Here is a 20,943-nt window from a genome sequence, read left to right on the forward strand (position 1 = left end):
TCAAAATTAAGGGGACTATTATTATTATTTCTACTCTGAAAGTTCAATGGTCAAGTAGAGTGCAAATCCAAGACAGGAGGGGCTTACAGGAGAAGCAGAGGAGGCAGCTTTGGCTTGAGGGGGGAATTACCTGCTGGGGAATGTGCAAAAGTGACGTGGGTGCATCCTTTGCAGATACATGCGGGGGGGTGTGTGTGTGTTGAGAAGGAGAGACAGAGAAAGGGTGTATATATGTGTATTGGAGAACAGGAGTGCACATATATGAGGGTATATGTGAGACTGTCTGTGCAGATGCACGTGTGTATGAGAAGATGTGTGTGTCTGGAGAGGCTGCAAATGTGTGTTTTGGAGAAAGGGGGTGTGTGTGTGTGTGTGTGTGTGTGTGTGTGTGTGTGTGTGTGTGTGAGTGTGTGTGTGTGTGTGTGTGTGTGTGTGTGTGTGTGTGTGTGTGTGTGTTAGGAAGGAGACTTGACAAGGGGTTTGAGCAGCCTGGGGCTTCCAGGCTGGACAGCCCTGGCTGAGCCCAGCGGCTGCTTCAAGAAGCCCTTGACCCCAGGCTCCCAAGGCTGGGAGGGGGGGCGGGCAGCAGGGAGCTCCTCATTCGGTAACATCGACAGACAGGAAGGCCTTGATGGCTGGGAATTTGCTGCAGGACGAAGTCAATGAGCAGCTGCTTGGTGCCGGTCTTGAGGGGAGTGATCTCGAACTTGAAGTTGGAGCGCTCCTTGGGGAGAAGGGATGGCACGCTGAGGGAAGAGAGAAGCGAGAAGTGATCAGGGGAGGAGAGAACGGTCATCTCAGTCTCCCGGGACACAGCACTGGACAGGCAGTGCTGTGGGAAACTGGGCGACCTGTCCGGTCTTAGCTCCGCCACTGTGGCCGTGTGGCCTCAGTTAGGCAAGTCACTGAGCATCTGCAGGCCCCTCCCTCGGTTTTCCCTCTGGACTTTGGGATCTGAGAGGGCCCTTCCAGTTCTGAGGCTTCCAGTTCCCGGAGCTAACGGGAAAACTTTAGGGAGTTGGTGACTCTGGCTGACTTCCCTACAGGGCCATTAGGAGCGGGCCTCCGGGACGGCCCCAAGTCACCCACCCTTACCTCGGAAGTCACCTTGTCTCCCCCTCATGAATTTCCTCAACTTTCCAAACCCTTCAGCGACGAGGAACTCGCTGCTTCTTGGGACCATGATTCCTTGCAGGAATGTTAGGAAATCTTGTGTAGTGAGCTCCTTGCTCTGCCCCAGGGCCCCAAACCAAAAGTGAGCCTGAAGCACACCTCAAGTGACCTTTTACAAGGTTCTCTTCCTTCGGTCACCCTCAAACCCAATAATCCCTGTCTCACGGGGAGCCTGGTGATCATAAGTTCTCTATTTAGTGGTAGAATTTTGGAATTTAAAGATATTGTGGAGATTATTGTGTTATTTATAAATGCATATATATCATATAGGGGTAAACTCTTCTGAGGAAGAAATTGAGAACTAAAAAAAGAAGTAATTAGCTTAATTCACAGGTCAAGTTGGCAACAAAGCCTCAGATGTCAGGGGACCCAGGGATATGGAAAACTCTCCGTTGGTTTATGTGCCAGAACCTCAGGCCTCTGTGAAGGCCCATCACATGGTGCTACCTCCGGACTCTCTCTCCCATCCTTGCCCCACAGACTGCAACCCCTTGGTCTCTATAGCAACTGGCAGGGACAGGTGGAGATGGGAGAAGCGGTGCAGAACACAGGCCCCGATTTGTCTCACCCTAAGGACGCCATTGTCTCTGGGCCCTGGGACCCCCAGTCCAGCCGGCTCCCAGAATCACACCAGACCCAGGCCCCCAAACTCACTCAATCTTGAGATTGCCCCGCATGAGACCGCTGCCTTCCACCGTGAGCACACAATTATTCACTGGTTCATCCAGGGGGTTGGCAAACCGAACGCGCACTCTTACAGGGGTCTGCACTCTGGCCTGGTCCAGTAACTGTGGGGAAAAAAGGCAGATTACACCATGACGTGGCCTCCCCAGCCCGACCAGTACCTGCTCCTCCATACCTGACCTAGAGCGCAGTGGGGAGCGGATGATGCAAGACACAGTGGAGGGGTGGGGAAATAATAAGGAGTCGGGAAAGCTGGCTTTTCATTCCAGCTCTGCCACTGACACCCAGATTTAGAAATGGAAATTTAGAAAACCAAAGTCCTCATAGGGATCATCTAGATCAGTGCTGCCCAAGCACATTCATGTGTAATTGGGAATAATTTAATAATAATTGAGAAATATTTAATAAAATAAACTTTAAAATACAACATAATGCTAAAATGAGATTTCTAAGTCTCCTGCAGGTCTTTGCATGATTTAATAGTCTCATTTCTATTTGAGCTTGAAGTCCCAGCCTGAAGGTGACCCTTCAGAGGGTGCTGCGTTCTCATTTCTCTTCATCTCAGATTCATTTGTAAAGGGGAGGACGTGTCTTGTTACCTCATAAAGTCAGATCCTTCTAAGGATCCAAGAAGATAATGAGTGTGATTAATCCATACTAATAACGTGTTTAATAATAGAGAATGAGTGTATTTTATTTATAAATTGTAAACTCCACATATGTGTGAAGAGCTTCCTGTTTTTATGGACGTTTGAGCTGGGAGGCCTCTGGCCCAAGCGCTTCACTTGACAGCGGGGGACCCAGGCTCAGAGCATCAGAGATCTAGTTAAGACCCCCTCATTTTACAGGGGATGAGACCGAAGCCCCGGGAGATGGTGACTTGTCACACCGGAAGTGTGGAGCAGAACTGGATTTGAGACCCGGTCCTGTGACCTGCTCAGTGCTGCCATGCTAGCATCTCTCTCTGCTGTAAGCGCGATACACAGGCCGGGGAGAAAGGCTGAGGTCCTTGGAGGGGAAAGCTCAGCTCAAGCCGGAGAATCCTCAGCAGGACGAGGACTCAGCCCAAGACTGGACTTGGAGAGGAGACCACCCCAGAGCCCCTTGTGGGTCAGCAGGCCTCCACGTGCTCAGCGCCTGAGAGACGGGGCACTAGCAGGCCTTGGGCAGGAGGATGAGCAGCAAGAAGAGAGCAAGCTCCTGAAAAGCTAGGAGGAGCCTGAACTTCCCTGGTTGTGCTGTCCTGGCTTCCTCCCTGGGTATGTCCCAGAGTGACCTGGCAAGTTCACAGATGTGTCTTAAACCAAAAAAGTTGGTAAATATCGGGACATAGGAAAAGGGAAAAGCAAAAGGGCTGGGTGACTGTGAGAGAGAGTGCTACAAATCTCTGGCTGAGGCTCCTGGGCCTGGCAGTAGTTATGTCTTCACCAAATTCCCCCGCTCTGAGTCCATTTGGGAAGGGTCTTCTCTGGAAGAACGGAGGGGTTTGGGGAAGGGCTCTCAGCAGCCTCAGGGTATGACTCCAGTTACGGCTGCGCTAATTCCAAAGTAATGAGTGCATGGGTGAGGGTCCCCTCGCCCTGGCCCCCCACTCAGCGTCTTGTCCTTTGCTCTCCCCACCCCCACAGCAGGAGGACCCTTCTACCTCCAGGGTGATGGCAGGGTTGTCCAGGATGACATCTCTCTCCACGACGACCTCGGCTTCATCCGTAACTTGGCACACGGCAGTGATACGGATCATATTGTCCGCCGTCAGGAAGTTTTCATACTGAGCGTACGTGAGCCTCAGTGGGTACTCCGCCTCTGGAAGGAGAACTCCAAGAATGAGCGTGGGACAGTGTGGTTGCTTAGGAGGTGGGTGTGAAGCAGGTAAGTGCTTTCTGGTCAGCATGAGGGGGACTTCTCTCACAAACACTGATAAAAAAGTGCCTCCTTCCCGGGGGCTCTGAGGGGCCACTTGGCACTAACAGCCGCCCTGGGATTAGGGTGGGACAGCCACCTGGAAAAGGTGAGCAACCCCCAGGAGGCCAGATTTACATGAGGGGGATCTCCAAGATTTCTGGGTCTGGAGGGCCCGACTGTGAGCAACAATCCCCTTCCACCCTCACTTGCCAGAAAGTAGTGGAAGCCACATCTACATTTGAGTTAAACAGGAAACTGGGGGGATGGCGAATCTCAGATTCGGGGCGAACTCTGCGGTGGCCGGCCAAGGAGACACGGAGCCAGCCTGGCGGTTCCAGCTCTGACTCCAGACCCTCCCACCTGCCTACTGGTCTCCCTGCAAACTGCATGGGGGGTAAGGGTCTATATCTCCAGCCTTCTCCTTTATGGGGGGACTCTGGAGCATTCTATTCTGGGGACTTCACAGGGCCAGATCCTTCTGAGGATCCAGGAAGATAATGGATGTGATTAATCCATACTGATCCACTTGGAAAATACCAGTGGTGCAGGTTCCCGTATCACTCTGTGGTCTCAGGGTGCTTCTCATACATTACTGCGTTTGATTGTCACAACAACCCCGGGAGGCAGGCAGAGCAGAGATTATTATTCCCATTTTATAGATGAGGAAACTGAGACTCAGAGAGAAATAATTTGCTTGTGGTTGAGTTAATGGTAGAGACAGGCCTCAAACCCAGGGTACTAGAGTGTCCATGCTCTTGACATCATACTTTATTTCCATTTCCCCCAGAGGAGGAGAGGACTAAGGTTTCTTTCTTTCCCTTCTCCTCCTCTCATCCTGGTTGGAGGGTAAAGATATTGGGGGCCTCTCCCATGGTCTGACTTCTCTGGGGACCAGGCGGGCCCTTGTCCCTCTGAGCCCCAGCACCCCATGGTTAGGTATGTCAGACATGCAGCCCCAGATTCAGACTGTTCCTGAGAGGGATGAAGAGAAAAATGACATGGCTTCGAGGCTCAGCGAGCCTCCACTGCCGCGGGCCTCGGAGTGTGCTGACAGAACTGAAGGAGATGATCTCTCTATTGTCCTTTTCAGCTCTGGTGTTCTAGATTACTACAGCAACAACCCCCCTCCCCTGCCTCTAGTCTTCCAGGCAGACTTCCTAAAGCACCTCCCTTCCCCGCTGGAGATTATTCAGTTATTTCAAAAGCAACGTCCCATTGCTTATGTGCAAAGTCCCCAACCCGGCATTTAGAAGTTTATAATCTGGGCCCAGGCAGCCTTTCTGGGAGGCTGCTCAGGGGTGATGAGAGGAGAGAATATGGGGCCTGAAAGCCAGGGACGCAGAAATTAAATCCAGTTCACTTGCCCCCTGACGTCATAGTCCGTAGTTTAGTGGTCTGAGAATTAAGGACAGACAACTCTGCATTGCTGTCACTTCCCACAATAATCACTCAATAAATCTTCACTAAGCAGGCGTCCTTCTAGGTCAAAGACATCAGAGAAACGGGGACCTTTTATTGCACCGAGAGGACAACTCTCCCGCCTTCTGGTAGGAAATACTACCTGAGCTAGTGTCCCTCGGTGTGGCCCCTGGGGGGAGGGAGGGCAAGAATCTCTGCAGTGTCTACCTTCCTTGTAAGGCTGAACCCGCAGTAAACGGTAGTGGAAGAGAGAACATTAAGGAAAGAGCCCACCGGTTACCTTCTTTGGGGTCCAGAGAGGCGGTGATGGAGTCCTTCCACACCTCATGTACCAGAGTCCCGTTGTAGACAATCGTCCAGGCCGTCATATTCACCGTGACAGTCTTCCAGTCGTCACTCTGGTTTTTGAGCTGCAGAACCAGGTTGACCTCTTTCCCCACTTCCAGGGTGCCATTGACCTTGAACTTCCCAGAGATGGAGGGTGGCCTCTCTTCTGGGTTCTCTCCCCCCGCAGCTGTGGCCCCGAAAGTAGAAGTGGGCTTCATTTTCTGCAGAGCTTTGTTGAATATCTCCCTCTCCTCTTTGGAACCTGTGCAAAGGGGCAGGGACAGGTGTTGGAGGAGCCTTAAGTGTCTGGAGGCAAGCGCACCACACTGTGAGAGTTTGGGGTCGTTTTGCCTTTGCTATTGACTTGTTCGGTGACTTTAGGTAAATTGCTTTCCTTCATTAAATCTCAGTATCCTTGCCTGTAAAATGAGCAAATCGGTCTCCTGGATACTTTCTACATAGGTTCCTTTCAACTTTAAGATTCTAAGTTTACTTTTCTTGTGCAGAAAGATAATTGTATAAATATATACATATGTTGGATTTAATTATATTTTTTTTAACGTTTAATATATATTGGATTACTTGCCACTAGGGGAAGGAGTGGGAGAAAAAGGGAAAAATTTGGAACACAAGGTTTTGCAAGGATCCATGCATATGTTTTAAAAATAAAAAGCTGTAATAAAAAAATAAACAAATAAAAAAAGAGATTCTAAGTTTGACTTATTTCAGTTCCACCAACATTTATGAAGTAACTAACACAGGGCACCACTACTGGGCCAGGCACTAGAGGTACAAACCCTGATACAAAACAGATGCTATTCTTAAGGATTCTTAAGATCCCGAGATCTTAGGATCTTAGGGCATTTCCAGACATGCCATTCTATGTTCTAAGCTCCAGCTCTAACAGCCTCTATTTTAGGTCATAATTGTTAGTGACTGTGAACTAATGTAAAGCCCCAATCCCTTACATTTCTTACAAAATAAGGCATCTGGATGGAAAGAAAGGAGGATGGAATTATTGGCCCTGCCCTTAATCTCCTCCCAAATTGGCCCCAGGAAAGTTTAGCTTTAAAGTAGAAGAAGAATCAGTCAGATTACCAGAACATCCCGGTCCTAGCGGCGCTGGTTTCTCTTGGCTTCCTCCCATCCTGTAGCTGAGAGGCAGGCTGAACACCTGGGGCCAAGAACTTTGCTGGTAACTGTATTTTTGTGCCCAAGCTATCTGCGGAAAGGGGCTCCCAGTGGGGCTGGGGCTATGTAGGTCAGCTGCTGGGGTTTGCCCAAGGATTTGGACTTCCTAGTCCTGTTTTCAGGCTTTAGCATTTCTGTTATGCAAAATGCTTAGCAACTATTTTTATGAGCTACTCCTTTAGCGTCATTAGGTTAGGAAATTGAGGCTGACTGGTCAAATGACTCGGCTTAATTTCATACATAGGCTGGAACAGAGTCCAAAACCCAGCTTAGATCACCTGGATGCCATGGGTCATTCTCCCCCTTAAAATAGTAGCATGGATTCAGGAGGGGGAAAACAGTGGATCAACAGCCCAGGTTCTAGATCTGTCATTGAAATCACACTTGGTGTGATCCTGGGTAAGTCATTTTACATTGCTGAATTTCAGTTTTCCCATTCCCATTTAAATGGGATACCTTCCTTACCTTCTACATCAGAGGGCTCTTGTGAGGCAAAAATAAGATACTCTCTATGAAAACTTATCTACAAATGCTTCCCTTTGTAACTACACTTTATAAAATGCTTGTTAGAATAAATTGTGGTCTATTTTTAAAAGTTTTTTTTGTTTGTTTCTAGTTTGTTTCATTTTGCATTCTTAGACTTTCTGCAATAACATGATATTAGCTTGGAATGGGTCACACTCTCAAGTCTACCTCCTTAGGATGCACGGGACATTTATTTACTGAGGTCTATTTTCCTTCTGTTTTCTTTGGGCCTTGCAGAGGGAAGCTCCTTGTGACTTTGGGCTTGGAGACAGACTCTACTTGGTTATAGATCATTATAGAATGGTGACGTAAAGCTGACATGGTTGGATATGTTGCTGGGGAGAGAGACGGCAGTGTCGATATGCAAAAGAATCTTTCTCCTGGCACTAATTTTGCCCGGGACTATTTCCTACATAAAATATAGAGAATATCAGAGCTGGAAGGGATGTTACAACAGATGATATTACCTCTGAAAGGGACCTTATGGGCCATGTACTTTAACCCTCTCATTTTATAGGTGAGGAAACTGAGGTTTGGAGAGAGGGGATTTATCTAAAGTCAGGCATTGATGGCAAAGCCAGCACTAGATCCCAGGCCACCTGACGAGCAGCCTCCTGTTCTTTTTCTACACTCTCTTGTCTGTATTTCACATTACTGTGTGTTAGGGGTATGAGCAATTGTACAAGACAGGAAGCTATCTGGAGTTGGGCAGGACAGAAGCAGAATGAAAACCGCTGGGCTTAGTCCTCTGAATCAGAGCTAAGCAAACAGGAAGCTTTGGGCATTACCTGTAGGGACAAATTACGCTGGCAGGGGTTGTGGATAGGCCCAAAGCAGTCTCAGAAAGGGAAGAAGGAGAGGGAGTAGAAATGAATGGAAGAGGAAGAAAAAATCTAGAGAAACAAGGGAAAGAAAAATAAAAAGGGTTAATAAAGAACATAAGCCTGGGTATCTAATTCTGGCTTTCCTACTAATAAACTGAGTGATTTGGGGCAATTCCCTACCTCTCTGGACCTCAGTTTTCCCATCTGTGGAATGTGAGATTTGGGCTAGAGTCCATCTGCAAGGTTCCTTTCAAGCTGAACATTATATATTCCATGTGCTGAAATCTATTCTGTGTTCTCCTTTAGTTCTGACATTCTGTGATCTATATTTTCAGCTACATTTTTAGATTCTATAGTCTAAGGTATCTCCTAGCAATGGGATTTTTTGTTCTAGACTCTAAGGTCCTCAGATGTTCTGTTTGTTAAGGACTACTTCCCATTCTCTGCTTTAAGATTCCTCCCTGCTCTGACACAGATTGGAGTCTAGAATTCTACATGGATTATTACTGGTGCCATTTTGTGAGCCAATGCTATAACTCCCCTAGTTGTGGGGTCTTTTTTAAGGTGTGCTGGGGACAGAGCTCTCTGTTAGACACAATGATCAGGGCACCCAAACATGGCCACTGCTATCTTTGGGAGACAGTCACAGTCTGAATGGCTCTCATTTTTCTCCCCTACTATTTTTGCTTTCCTTCATTACACCATCACTTGGCTTCCTTCTCAGGGATTGGTGCTTGCAGACATCCCTGCTTTCTGTAGAGACAAGCCCTTTTTTTTCTGAGGTTGTTCAGATCATGTCACTTCACTACTGAAAACTAAATAGCCCAAACATAATTTTGGAACTTGAGAGCATCTACCACCTGACTTTAGTCAGCTTTTCTGTCCATTATTACAAACCATCAGTGTGGAAAGTTCTCCCCTTCTTAACAAAGCCTGGGTGCTTTTGCTCCCATTGATCTCTGTCAGAAAGTCTCATCTTTGCCATTTAAAATCCTGCTTATCTTTCAAGACCATCTCTTCCCTGAAGGCTTTCCTGATCTCCTGATTGCTGCAGGATACTTTATGGCTTGCTGATACTGATTTCATACTCCCTTAGAGAATCAGTTGCAGACATGGCTTCTGCTTCCACTAGTCAGTAAGCTTGATGAGGACAAAGACCATGCCTTATTCATCTCTCTGTGCTTTAGGACATCAAACACTGGGAGATACTTATTTACATTTACTGAATGAATGAATGGGAAAGAGGGAGTCTGCCAGTTCAGAAACAAGGCATGAGATGGATGGCCATCTTCCTGGGCATAAAGGCCCCTGTGTCTGGCCCAGAGCCCTCACCTTCAGGATATTTGTATTTGTCTGTGACATCCATGCGGGAATTGCTGCCCACGGCCTTTGTGCTGATGAATCTGCCCACAGAGCTGGTTTTGGAGGAAGTTTGCTTTTTGCTGTTATCAGGGCCAATAATCCAAGTGATCTGGTCAGCATTCACTTCGGAAAACACAAAGGGCATATCAAAGTCCAGGTTCACATCACCCTGCCGGACGGCAATGACAGAAGCAGGACCACACTGGAACACTCCTAGGACACAGAGTCAGACAGAACGTAAAGATACAGCCCAGACATCCCCCACCCGTGCCATTCCCTCCACTCTGAGAAGGCCCTCCAATCACATCTATATGCTTCCTTTTTTCTCCTCTGTCTGTTCAAATCCTAGCTGACCCTCAAGCACCAGATCAAGTCCTACTCCTCCATAAAGTTTTCCTTGAACACCTCATCTTAGAGAAATTGCTCCTCACTCTGATAGATTGTACTGCCTGTACTGTCAATGAATTCTTGTCATAAGCTTTGCAGGATTGTGAGACTGAGAATGGGAGCTCCTCAGGGACGGGGCCATGATCTTTGTTCTGAGATTTGCTACAGAGCTGTAGCAGAGGCAAAGGGAGGCCTGCTAGGACCATCTTTACATTGCTTTGATGAGCAGAGGCCCCAATTCTTACTCAAAAAATAACCAGAGCTTGGAGGCAGTCCTATAGGACTGCATTAAAGAATGATCAATGTGATAGGCTGTAATATAAAGCTAGAAGCATTTTTGTTAAACTATCAGAGGATCAATAGATTCAGGACAGAGAACACATCTGATCTAAATTTTGTATGTTCTTCAACCCCAACATGGTGTTCTACATATAACAAACTCTTGAGAAATATTTTTCCAATTCTCAGTCTTAGAATTTGATGAAGAGAGAATGACTTCTATGTCACAATGAGAAATTATGAATGGTTTAAAAAATTAAGAATTATTTGAATCTATATAGAGTAACTTGTTTACAACCAGAGCTGTTAGGACAAAGAATGAGCTGCTTTGGGAGGTATTGACTTTTCCACTGCCAGAGGTGTTTAAGTTAAGGCTGAATGACCTGTCATCAGAACTGTTATAGATATGGTTGGACTGTTAACCAATGAATTCCTTTCTAAGGATAAAATTTTATGAACTTGAGTTCAAAAATGGGAAGGAGAGATCAGTGAGGGCAGCAGCAGTTGGTGTAGGCTTCATGCCAAAGACTTGAGCAGAGCCTTAAAATGGGTAAAAATCTAGATTCACAAAGAAGAGTAGGGACATTGCAGACACTAAGAAAAGAGGTGGAAACAGAGGAACACAAGGCAGCCTTGTATCTGGGATGGCCTGATGGTCATGCTGGAACAGAGGATCTAAGCTTGTCAGAAATGGGAGATAAAGTTGGGATATAGGCACTGAGGCTGGATTATGAAGTTAAGATTTCACCCTGAAGAAAGTAGGGAATCTGTGAAAATTTTTGGGCAGGGAATGACATTGAAAGCAGTGTTTTAGGAAATTTCTTCCTGGCAGATGTTAAATCCTAGGGTGGCTTCCTGATACCTGTAGTATGGTGTGGAACAGCTTTTTTTTTTTTTTTAGCTGAGGCAATTAGGGTTAATCGACTTGCCCAGGGTCACACAGCTAGGAAGCGTTAAGTGTCTGAGGTCAAATTTGAACTCGGGTCCTCCTGACTTCAGGGCTGGTGCTCTCTCCACTGCCCCATGGAGCAGCTATCTTCCCTGTTTTTAAGTGATATGCAGTCAGAGAATGCAAAGCCATTTTATTATGAGGCAAAACTAAAGAGAAAAATGGGGATAAATTTGCTAGGGAAAATATAATCTCAAAGGCAAATTGAAATAACTTTGGTATTGTTTGTACCATCCTCCCATTTCTCAATGAAATAAAAATTTAGCTAATCCACAAGCTATTCAAGAACCAAGGAAAAAATCAGACCAACTTAATCTCACTAGTTTACCTTGACTTCTCTCCTGTGGAGTTGCATCCAACACTTGCCATCCACTATATTGTGAACTCAAGTCAATTCGAACAAACCAGGCTTCATTCCAGACATGGAAATTCCTGAATAACCGAATCATAATTAATTTAGATCGTTAGGGTCAGGTCAATTAACATAATCCTCTTGTTTTACCGATAGAGAAAAGAGGTGTTGCAGTAGAACTATTTCAACAGAAGTTATTTATCACACAAACTTGAAAAAGAGATATTTCTCCCGGGACACAAAGAAACTCTGATGTCTTGAGGGGCTTTCAAGGATGGGTTATAAACCAGATAGCCTGTGAAGCACCCCTGAGAGTCTGTGATTCTGCTGCAGTAAGTTCTGGAGTTAAAAAGACCTTGAGCTGATGTGGAGCCTTCCAGTACTCTGCTCTGCTCCCACATCTGGAATGGAGAATAATTTTATTCAATCAACCAACCTTCACCAAGCTTTACACAAAGCCCTAACCTCTGCGTGGTTGAAGGACAAAGATATAGAACCCCTGTCTCCAGGGAGTTTGATCTTGTGCAAAGAACACTAGACTTAGACGAAAGGTTCAATTTCTGCCTCCTTCACTTACTATCTTTGTGATTTTGGGTAACTTGGCTTTCCTTTTCTGAGTCTCAGTTTTTTCATCTCTAAAATGCAGATAATGTTGTGAGGACTAGCTGAATTAATGGGTATGAAATCACTTTTGAAAGTGCTATACAAATGTTAAGTAACTACTCTTATTAGCAGAAATGATGACTTTTAATAGAGAAAATAGGGATGACCAAAAATAACTAGATAATCCAAGAGACTATATATCAACTCTGTCTAAGACAACAAGGGTCACAGGGGTTTAGGGAAGGGAGAAAGCCCTTTGGCTTGGGAAGGTCAGGGAAGGCTTCTTGGAGGAGGTTAGACTTGATCACAGAATCACAGATCTGGAAGGACCTCAGAATCCTTTTTGTCCAAAGCTTCTTAAACTGTGGGTTGCAACCCCATATGGAGTCTCATAACCGAATGTGAGGGGTCACAGAATTATGATTTATTTTCAGTAAATGTACTGATTGTACACCTATTTTATATACCTTTGTGCCCGGGGTCATAAGCAATTTCTGTTTTACAGATTCTGTGGCTATGGAAAAGGGGTTGTGAGTGGAAAAAGTTTAAGAAGCCCTGATCTAGTATAACTTCTACCTTTTCCAGATGAGGAAACTGAGGTAAAAAATTAAATGAATTAAATTAAATGTTTTATCCTAGGTAAATGTTTTTCCCCACAATCCAAATCTAGCCCCTGCATTCAATCAACCCTCAGAATCTGGTATTAGAAATTCCTCCTACCTGTGGGACTAGCTAGGGCCAAGAGACCTTTATTACATTCTGCAAGTTGAATACTTACAAATGAACTGTTCTACACTGGAGGGAGAGTGTTCTTAGAAACTGTTCTTAAAACTTCTTCAAATCCTCCCATCCCCCATCCCCTATTCATACCTTCTCCTCAAGAAATTGTTTTGTATTTATCTGTGCAACTCCATAATGGAAGGCAAGATCCACAAGGACGAGTAATTTTTTTTTTCTTTTTGCCTTTGTCTACAATAGTTCTGTGCACAAGGTAGACAATCTTAAATGTTTATTGAATTGAAGTAGAGCCTAGCTTCTAGGCTGAGAGTTGAGATCAAGCCCTTGGGAAGAAGCTATGTTTCCAAAGGAATATTTATCTGTAAGGGTCTTCAATCAATAAGCATTTTTAAAGCATTTACTATGCTTTGCTAGGTGTTACAAATAAAACTAGTCTTCGCCCTTCTACAACTTACATCCGCTGGGAGAATAACATACAAGTAAGTAAATACAAAGTTGTTTGAGGGAACCTTCATGGGATCAGGAAAAGTCTTGTGAGGTCTGAGAACTTAGACTGTTCTTAGCATATACCTTGCTCCTTTGAGCTCAAAGAATTCACAGAAACTAGAACTGGAAGGAACCCAAGAACACAAAATATGAGGGAAAAAACCTGGCATAAATGTTAGACCATAAAGTGTTAGAGCTGAAAATGATCTCGGGGCCATCAAGACTTATAATCAAGACTTAGAGAGGTGCGGTTGCTTGTCCAACATCACACAGCTCGCTCAGACCCCATTTCTCAGTTCCATATTTCATTATTATAACAGACTGGCTCCCGAACGTAAATTCTTCTCTCAGAAAGCAATTCCTGTCTCACAGGTTCTGTGACTATGGAAATAGTAACAATAGTATCAGGGGGTGGAGAACATTAGTGGGGAAAGTTTGTAGGCAAAGTTAGAGTAGATAAATTTCCATAATTCCAGGCTAGAAGGTATAGAACACACCCTTTCTTTTTTTTTTTTTTTTTTTTTTTTTTTTCTGTTATAATAAGCAAGCCACTTCATTTCTTTGGACCTTACTTTCTTTATCTGTACAACAAATGAAATGGAAAGACAACCGCAATAATCTACGGTCCTTTCCAGATCTGATAGTCAGTGTTCTGAGGGTTTGCCAGTCAGTATTTTATAATCGATGATCTCACAAATCAACTAAAGGTCTCAAAGATCACGGACCAATTTTCTCTTCCTGAAAAAGTATCAAACAGCATTCTGTCCGCAGGAGGAAAATCTCTCTCAAGTCTATAGTCTCGACGGGACAGATAGACACCCAGAAATGGGTTCTCTGGGAAGCAGGACTTTAAGAAATTCCAGGGGAAGGCATAAAGCTAGGGAGAGAACAAGGCCGCGGTGGCTGGCTGATGGGTCAGAGGTGCCTGGGTGAGTCTGAGGTAAAGCATGAGGATACCTAACAAAGCTCCTTTCTGCCCCTTCTCTCCTCCCCGGTATTAGGTGGTTCAGCATCCTACAGGACATCGCATGACGTGACTGGCGCACTTACTGCTTCTCCCAGTCATCATAAGTTACTTTTTAACATGCTTGCTGTCTTTCCAACTGGATCGTAAGTGCCTTACGGGCAGAGCATATCTTGTTCATCTTCTAACTTCACACCCAGTGTTCTCTACCTTCTATCACTAGTACACACAGTAGGTATTTTTAAAAGGTTGGCTTCTTATGATTTGGTCAACACTATCAGGAGTAACATAACCCTTGGAAGCATTTTGCTGTTAAATAGTTGGTCAGGAGGAGATATGGTAGAAAGATTGAGTTTTAGGTGCCTTCTGCGTCTGAGGCTCTATCACCCTATGAGTTTAAGAAACAAGGATTTTTTCCCCTTCTGCTTTTCAATACCAGAGGAAACTTTTAAGGGGAACCAAGACAAAACCGAAACAGTGCTGAATTCAGAGTGAGAGGATCTGTTTTCAAACCAGTGCTTTCTAGGCCCCTTAAACACAGGCAATGTGCAATCCACTTTGTGGATTCAGAAGCCCAAGATCTGTCAGAGATAAATGAAATGTATACAAAGACGCGTGCACCAAATGGAAATATCAAGTTAAAAATTAACCACAGCCCAAACTATTTCAGATGATTTGGTTATGCCCATTGATTGGACGGCGCCTGAGGCTTCGTTTACGGTAACACACAACAGAGTCACAGAATAGCTCCTCAGCTCCGGAGAAGTAGATACAGAGCAAACATCTGGTGTCAAACGTGGGATGAACTCCAAGATCTAAAAATGAGATTTAACCCTTGAGCTTCTGCTCTATATTTGAGGACTATTAAGGCTCAAAGGGCCCTAAGGGATTATCTAGTTCTAACCTTCTTAGACTGTGGGTTGTTTCAGATAGAGTCATGTAATTGAAAGGGGGGGTTGTGAAATTATGATTTATTATCAGTAAATGTTTGATTTGTTTACCTCATATACATATTGTATACAAATGTTTGATTTGGATATATGGCCAGGGCTGTGAAAAAATTTCTTGGGTGGGTGAAAAATGGGTACAAGTGAAGAACTTTAAGATGCACTGATCCAGTCTAACTGCAGCTCATTTTATATATGGGGAAACTGGAATATGGATTAGAAAAGACATTTGTTCAAGGTCATACAAGGAATAAGTAGCTCCTAACTCTCAGTCAAGTACTTTTTCTACTACAAGGGTCGCCCCTCCACCCCCATCCCTTGGACAAACATATTTCCTACTTCCTCACAACTAAAAAGATTGGCTCTGACTTGAAGATCTGCCTGGGTATGTGAAGCTGCTGTATTTTCTGATTTGGGTGTGGGGAGGCAGGGGAGGGAAGGCTCAAATTTAAGAAAGATCCTTTGAGAAACACTCAAGTTTCATCTGAGGGAATAACACCTTATATTGGCTCAATATTGCTTTCCCTCTGATCTGACCAGCAGGATGGACACAATGTGGACCGGCCCTGCACACAGTTCAGCAAGCTGTGCCAGTGAATTTGGCTAAAAAGCGGGTGACACTCTTTCTCCATCTGCCTTGTGATCAGATGCCACTGAAACCATGACTACAATTTACTGCACTTGGGTCTTTCAATCCTTGAGGTAATAACCAATATTTAGGGAAGAGGGAACTTTATGCCATAATGGATCAGAAAATCACATGATCTTTGGGTTTTACTAAATCACAGAATCTTAAAAGATGAATGGGAATTTGGGGCTTCTAACTCCTACCTGATCAAGAATCGCTTCCATTACAGTCCAAGGGTATTACAGCTCACTCCAGTATTATTATCTTACCTAACAAATCAACCTATTCCTTTATTAGATAGTTCTGTGTGTCCTTGGAGTAATAGATTCTTATTATACTGAGTCAAAATCTGAGACCCTGAAACCCCCCTTCACTGGTTCTAATTCTGCCTTCTAGAGTTACCTGAGAAATAAGCCTGTTTCTCATTGCCTCAAAGGTGCTCAATTCTTCTCTACTCTCGGTTAAATATCCCAGATTCCTTCAAATGATTCTCACATTTAGGGGCAGCTAGATGGCACCATGGATAGGGCATCTGGGCTCTGGGGCAAGATTTGGCAAGACTTGATTCAAGTCTGGTTTCATATGATCTTAAGCCCTATTTCCCTCACTTTCCTCATCTCTAAAATGGGAATAATAATAACACCTGCCACCCGGAGGATCAAATGAGATAATTGCAAAGTATTTAGCACAGTGCCTGGCACACAGTAAGTGTTATATAAATGGTAGTTATTATTACATGTCATGATTCTAAGGCTCCTCCCCAGCCCGGCCACTTTCCTCTCTTGAGAGCTGTTCCAACTTGTTGATGAACTTTCTAAAATGTGATGCCAGATGGATTCTGACCAAAAATATAGTTTAGGATAAAATTGAGATTATTACCTGTTTTTCACACGATTCCATTTAAACACGAATAGTATTTGTATTATGCTATAAATTCTTGCAAAGACAGGTTGTTATTATATACTCAGCCTAAATGACTCTAGGCCTTCTTTCCCCAGATTTTGTCAGTATTAAGTAAAAGAGGGTGTGGCTTCCCTGGGAGGTGCTGTAACTGGGAGAAATAAACATCTAGAGAGTCAAAATTTTTAAGATGACTTTAGAGATCATTAGATCCATTCCTCTCAATTTATGAGAAGGAAACTGAGCTCTGGAGGGGAAATGGTTTGCCCCGGGGCACAGAGTCAGGTAATGGCACAATTAGGATTGGACCCACATTTTCTGATTTTTACTTTCCCACTACCCCCTTCAAATAAAAGAATGGGGGTAGGGACCAGATCCCACAACTTTCTGTTTAGCAGTCACTTAGACTTTTATGGGGGGGAGGGGAGGCGGTGCTTAGAGATCTTCAGGCTGCTTCTGGAAGAACACTGGCTTCCTACAATACTGATGCAAAGTCAGGGCCATAGGGTTATGTGCAGAGCTGCTTTGCTGGCATCTGGGTGGGCTAGGCAAGTGTGGGGGTTAGGAGAATGATGTGGAATTCTCTACCCCCTACAGACTTCTCAAGGCATTTAAAATGGCACCAGATGGCTGTGTAAAATTCTGCAAAAGAACACGGGAACCTTAGGAAGTCTAGGTTCTAGGTTTGGCTCTGTAGTTTACTAGTTGTATCTTGGGCAAATCGTTCAACCCCTGTGGGTCTCATGTTTTACCTAAGTAAACTGGGATTAGATATCTCCAAGAAACCTTCCAGCTTTAACCTTCCCTATTCTGCACTCCCCTAAGCTGGGAAATGTTTCAAAGTCCTACACTTTTAAAGTTGTTGGCTCTCAGGTCCCTTTCAGAGCTAACATTCTATTTCCTAAGGGAGCTTCCACTTTTAAATTCTAAGAACTCATCTAACCAAATTTTTTATAATTTTAAAAACTCTTTGAACTAAGTGAAATTTCCAAAACATATTTTTCTTTTTATTAGGCTTGATTCCAAAGAGTGGATAACCATGGCGGCAGTGGCAATGGGTTTTCTAGGTAATGTGTAACCAAAACGCTACATCGTATGTCCCATTCTATGAGATCTTTTCCTGAACTATGTCAGAATGGTTTAACTTTGGATGTGTCATCAGTCTGTCTGTCATTGTAGGTCTGCATTTCTCCTCCTCCCACCTCACTAACCCCTCATCTTACACTTAGAACTGAATCTCTAAGGAGCAATGCAAATAAGGAGACACCTGAGTCAATACAGAAGAAAGGAGAGGGACTTACCAAATACTGTCACTCCCTCTTTCTAATGGGTTTCCCAGAGGGTCATAATAGACATCTATGGTCAGGTTACGGTCTGTGTCGTGGGCTGAGTTAAAGTTAGTGATCACTCGGGCAGGGATCCCCAAACACCGAAGCACTGGAAGTCAAAAACCAGGGAGACAGCTTAGAAGAAGTGATGGTGATGGTGACGGCAGTAGTGGTGACAATCTCCAGTTATATACTATTTACAAAAGCGGTTCCTCACCATAACCTTCTGCAATACGTTTGGTGCAGTGGAGAGACCGACACACTCACTTGGAGTTATAAGGAGATCTGGACCTGAATACAAGGTCTGACAATACAGGTTGGCCACGTAGTCATTGGTGGCTCAGTTCAGCTCTCTGGACCCTAACTCCTTCATCTATAAAATGAAGTGCCAGCCAGCGCTCACGGTACAGGGCTGCTTTGTGAGCCTCAAAGCATCATTTACTTTAAATCTCTCTGTTTCAGGGATCTGCAATTTCCCCGGTACGAGATGTCCCTCCCTGCTGGAACAGGTCACAACCTCTATAACTTAGCAGAGGATTACTAAGTGTTGCTGTGGTCTGGACAGCCAGGAGATTCTCTCCACATTTAATTACGTTAGTCCTTGGATAAGTCTGTTTTTGGCCCTTTTCTATGGGTAATAAGAAGATAATAATAACTTATATTTCTATAGTAGTTTAGGGCTCACAAAACATTAAACTCACAGCAGCCCTGGTAGGTAGGTGATACAATATGATTATTCCCCATTCTTCTGAGTCTCGGTGTTGTCAGTTCACAAAGGGAGTCAATAGCAAAGTTGGAACTGGAACCCAAGACTCCTGACTCCAAATTCAGGGATGGGAGTTTGGGACAAGCTTTTGCGAGTGAGTTCCCTCTTAGGGACTGACTCAGCCAGACTGCACTTCCCCCAGTATCCCATTGAATACCTGTATTCAAGGTCCCAGCAAAGACCCAACACTGGCCAAAACGGACAGGTTGGAAACGATTTTTCTTCCATTGCTTCAGGATCTCCACACTGCCGTTCCAGTTCCGGGGATCCTTGCCTCCAGAGTAATCTCCACTCCAGTTCCCAGATAGTACCCCATTGTCGTCATTGCCATTGATCTGAAAAACACTCATCCAGTCAGCTCCACAGGTGGAGAGCAGGAAAGGCAGCAATGTTTGGAGAGGGAATGAGGAGAGGAAGAAGTGGCAGATGAGAAGAGCTCAGCGTGGTGCAGAGAAAAGTTGTGGCTTGGGAGTTGAGACCTGGGCACTCTTAACTCACAGATGACTTTGGACAAGTACCTTTTACTGTCTGCGTCTCGATTTCTACCTCTATTGATTATGACATCTTCAGTATTACCTGGACTCCTCATGAATTAGCAATAGCATAGAAAATTTTATATCAGGTTTTTCATTTAAATCTACTAAAATCTTTCTCTATTAAATGTGTTTTCTACAAACAACGTATTGTTGGATGACCATATCTTTTTCCCCAGGAAGTTCAGTCCATTTATATTTAGCATTATGATTGTTAAATCTATGTTTTTCCTCTCATTCTTTATTAAATTATTTTTAGATCTGCTGGAGGGGAGTATTGTTATTACTGTTATTAACCAAACTCATCAAAATCATTAAAACAAATTACCTTTGTCTTATAGCTCTAATTATATTTGTGCAAAAGCCTTTTAATTTCACATACAAAATTATGTATTTTATCTTTTTGTGATCCATTTTCTAGTTTGGTTAAGAATTATCTCCTTAGCCATAATTGTGAGATATGTCTTAATTAATTTTGTTTTAATTTCTTAATGGGGTAGCCTTTTATATTTAGGTCTCATTTTTTTTTTTTTTTTTTTAGCTTATCTGTGATATACGGTGTAAAAATGATGGTCTAAGCCTATTTTTTAGGGCAGTTGGGTGGTATAGTGGATAAAGCTGGGCCAGAAAACAGGAAGACTCATCTTCCTGAGTTTAAATCTGGTCTTAAATACCTGTATGATCCTGGGCAAGTTACTTAACCCTGTTTGCCTCAGTTTCTTTGCCTGTAAAATGAGCTAGAGAAGGAAATAGTAAACTACTCCAGTATCTTTGCCAAGAAAACCCCAAATGGGTTTATAAAGAGTCAGACATGACTGAACAACAACAATGGAATTTCTGCCAAACTGCTTTCCAGTTTTCTTAGCAGTGTTTGTGAGATAGAGAGTTCTTCTGTAACTAGTTTATATTCTTGTTTTTGCTGGGTTATTGAATGAATGGGACATATTATGTTCCATTGATATACTTTTTTTCTTGTTTTTTTCCCCTAGTACCAAATAGTTTTGATAATGATTGCTTTATAACATTAAGTCTAGAAGTGTTGTTCTCTCTTCATCCTTCTATTTAAATTTCATTTTCTTTAAGATTCTATCCTTTTTGTTCCTTCAAATGAATTGTTATTATTTTGTCTGGCTCTATAGACTACTCCTTTATTAGTTTCATTAACAAAGTACTAATTTTAAAGTTGATATAGGGAATTTTATCATTTTTATTTCATTCATAAAGTTTAACCATGTGCAGTGATATCTCTTCAATTACTTGTCATTCTCAAGTTTTTTTTTTTGTTTGTTTGTTTGTTTTTTTGGTAAGGCAACTGGTGTTAAATGACTTGCCCAGGATCACACAGCTAATACGTGTTAACTATCTATGGGCAGATTTGAATTCAGGTCCTCCTGACTCCAGGGCTGATGCTCTATCCACTGCACCATCTAGTTTCCCCTATTCTTTATTTTTTAAACACTGCTTTGTGATTATCTATCTGTTTATCCATCCATCCATCCATCCATAGATCTATCCATCTGTTCACCTATCTGTCCATCTATCTATGTATCCATTTAAATCTATCTATCTATCTATCTATCTATCCATCTGTATTTCTTGGTAGACTGACTCTCAGATATTATGCATATTTCATAGCTATTTTGAATCGACTTTCTCTTTCCATTTTTCCTTTGGAT

At 43.7% G+C, this 20,943-nt stretch overlaps 1 protein-coding gene across 1 annotated transcript in view; it reads right to left on the reverse strand.

Annotated features, from left to right (window-relative positions):
- Positions 1-337: 337 nt before the first annotated feature.
- Positions 338-20,943, reverse strand: part of TGM3 (transglutaminase 3) — a 38,187-nt gene continuing 17,581 nt past the window's right edge. Inside the window, 9 exon segments of the mRNA XM_074293608.1 lie at positions 338-654; positions 656-746; positions 1,828-1,961; positions 3,503-3,660; positions 5,459-5,767; positions 9,378-9,620; positions 11,351-11,454; positions 17,942-18,077; positions 18,892-19,069. Coding sequence (XP_074149709.1) covers positions 598-654; positions 656-746; positions 1,828-1,961; positions 3,503-3,660; positions 5,459-5,767; positions 9,378-9,620; positions 11,351-11,454; positions 17,942-18,077; positions 18,892-19,069 — 1,410 coding nt within the window. The 3' untranslated portion in view covers positions 338-597.

This window comes from Sminthopsis crassicaudata, chromosome 2, assembly GCF_048593235.1.
Source record: "Sminthopsis crassicaudata isolate SCR6 chromosome 2, ASM4859323v1, whole genome shotgun sequence".
NCBI lineage: Eukaryota > Metazoa > Chordata > Mammalia > Dasyuromorphia > Dasyuridae > Sminthopsis > Sminthopsis crassicaudata.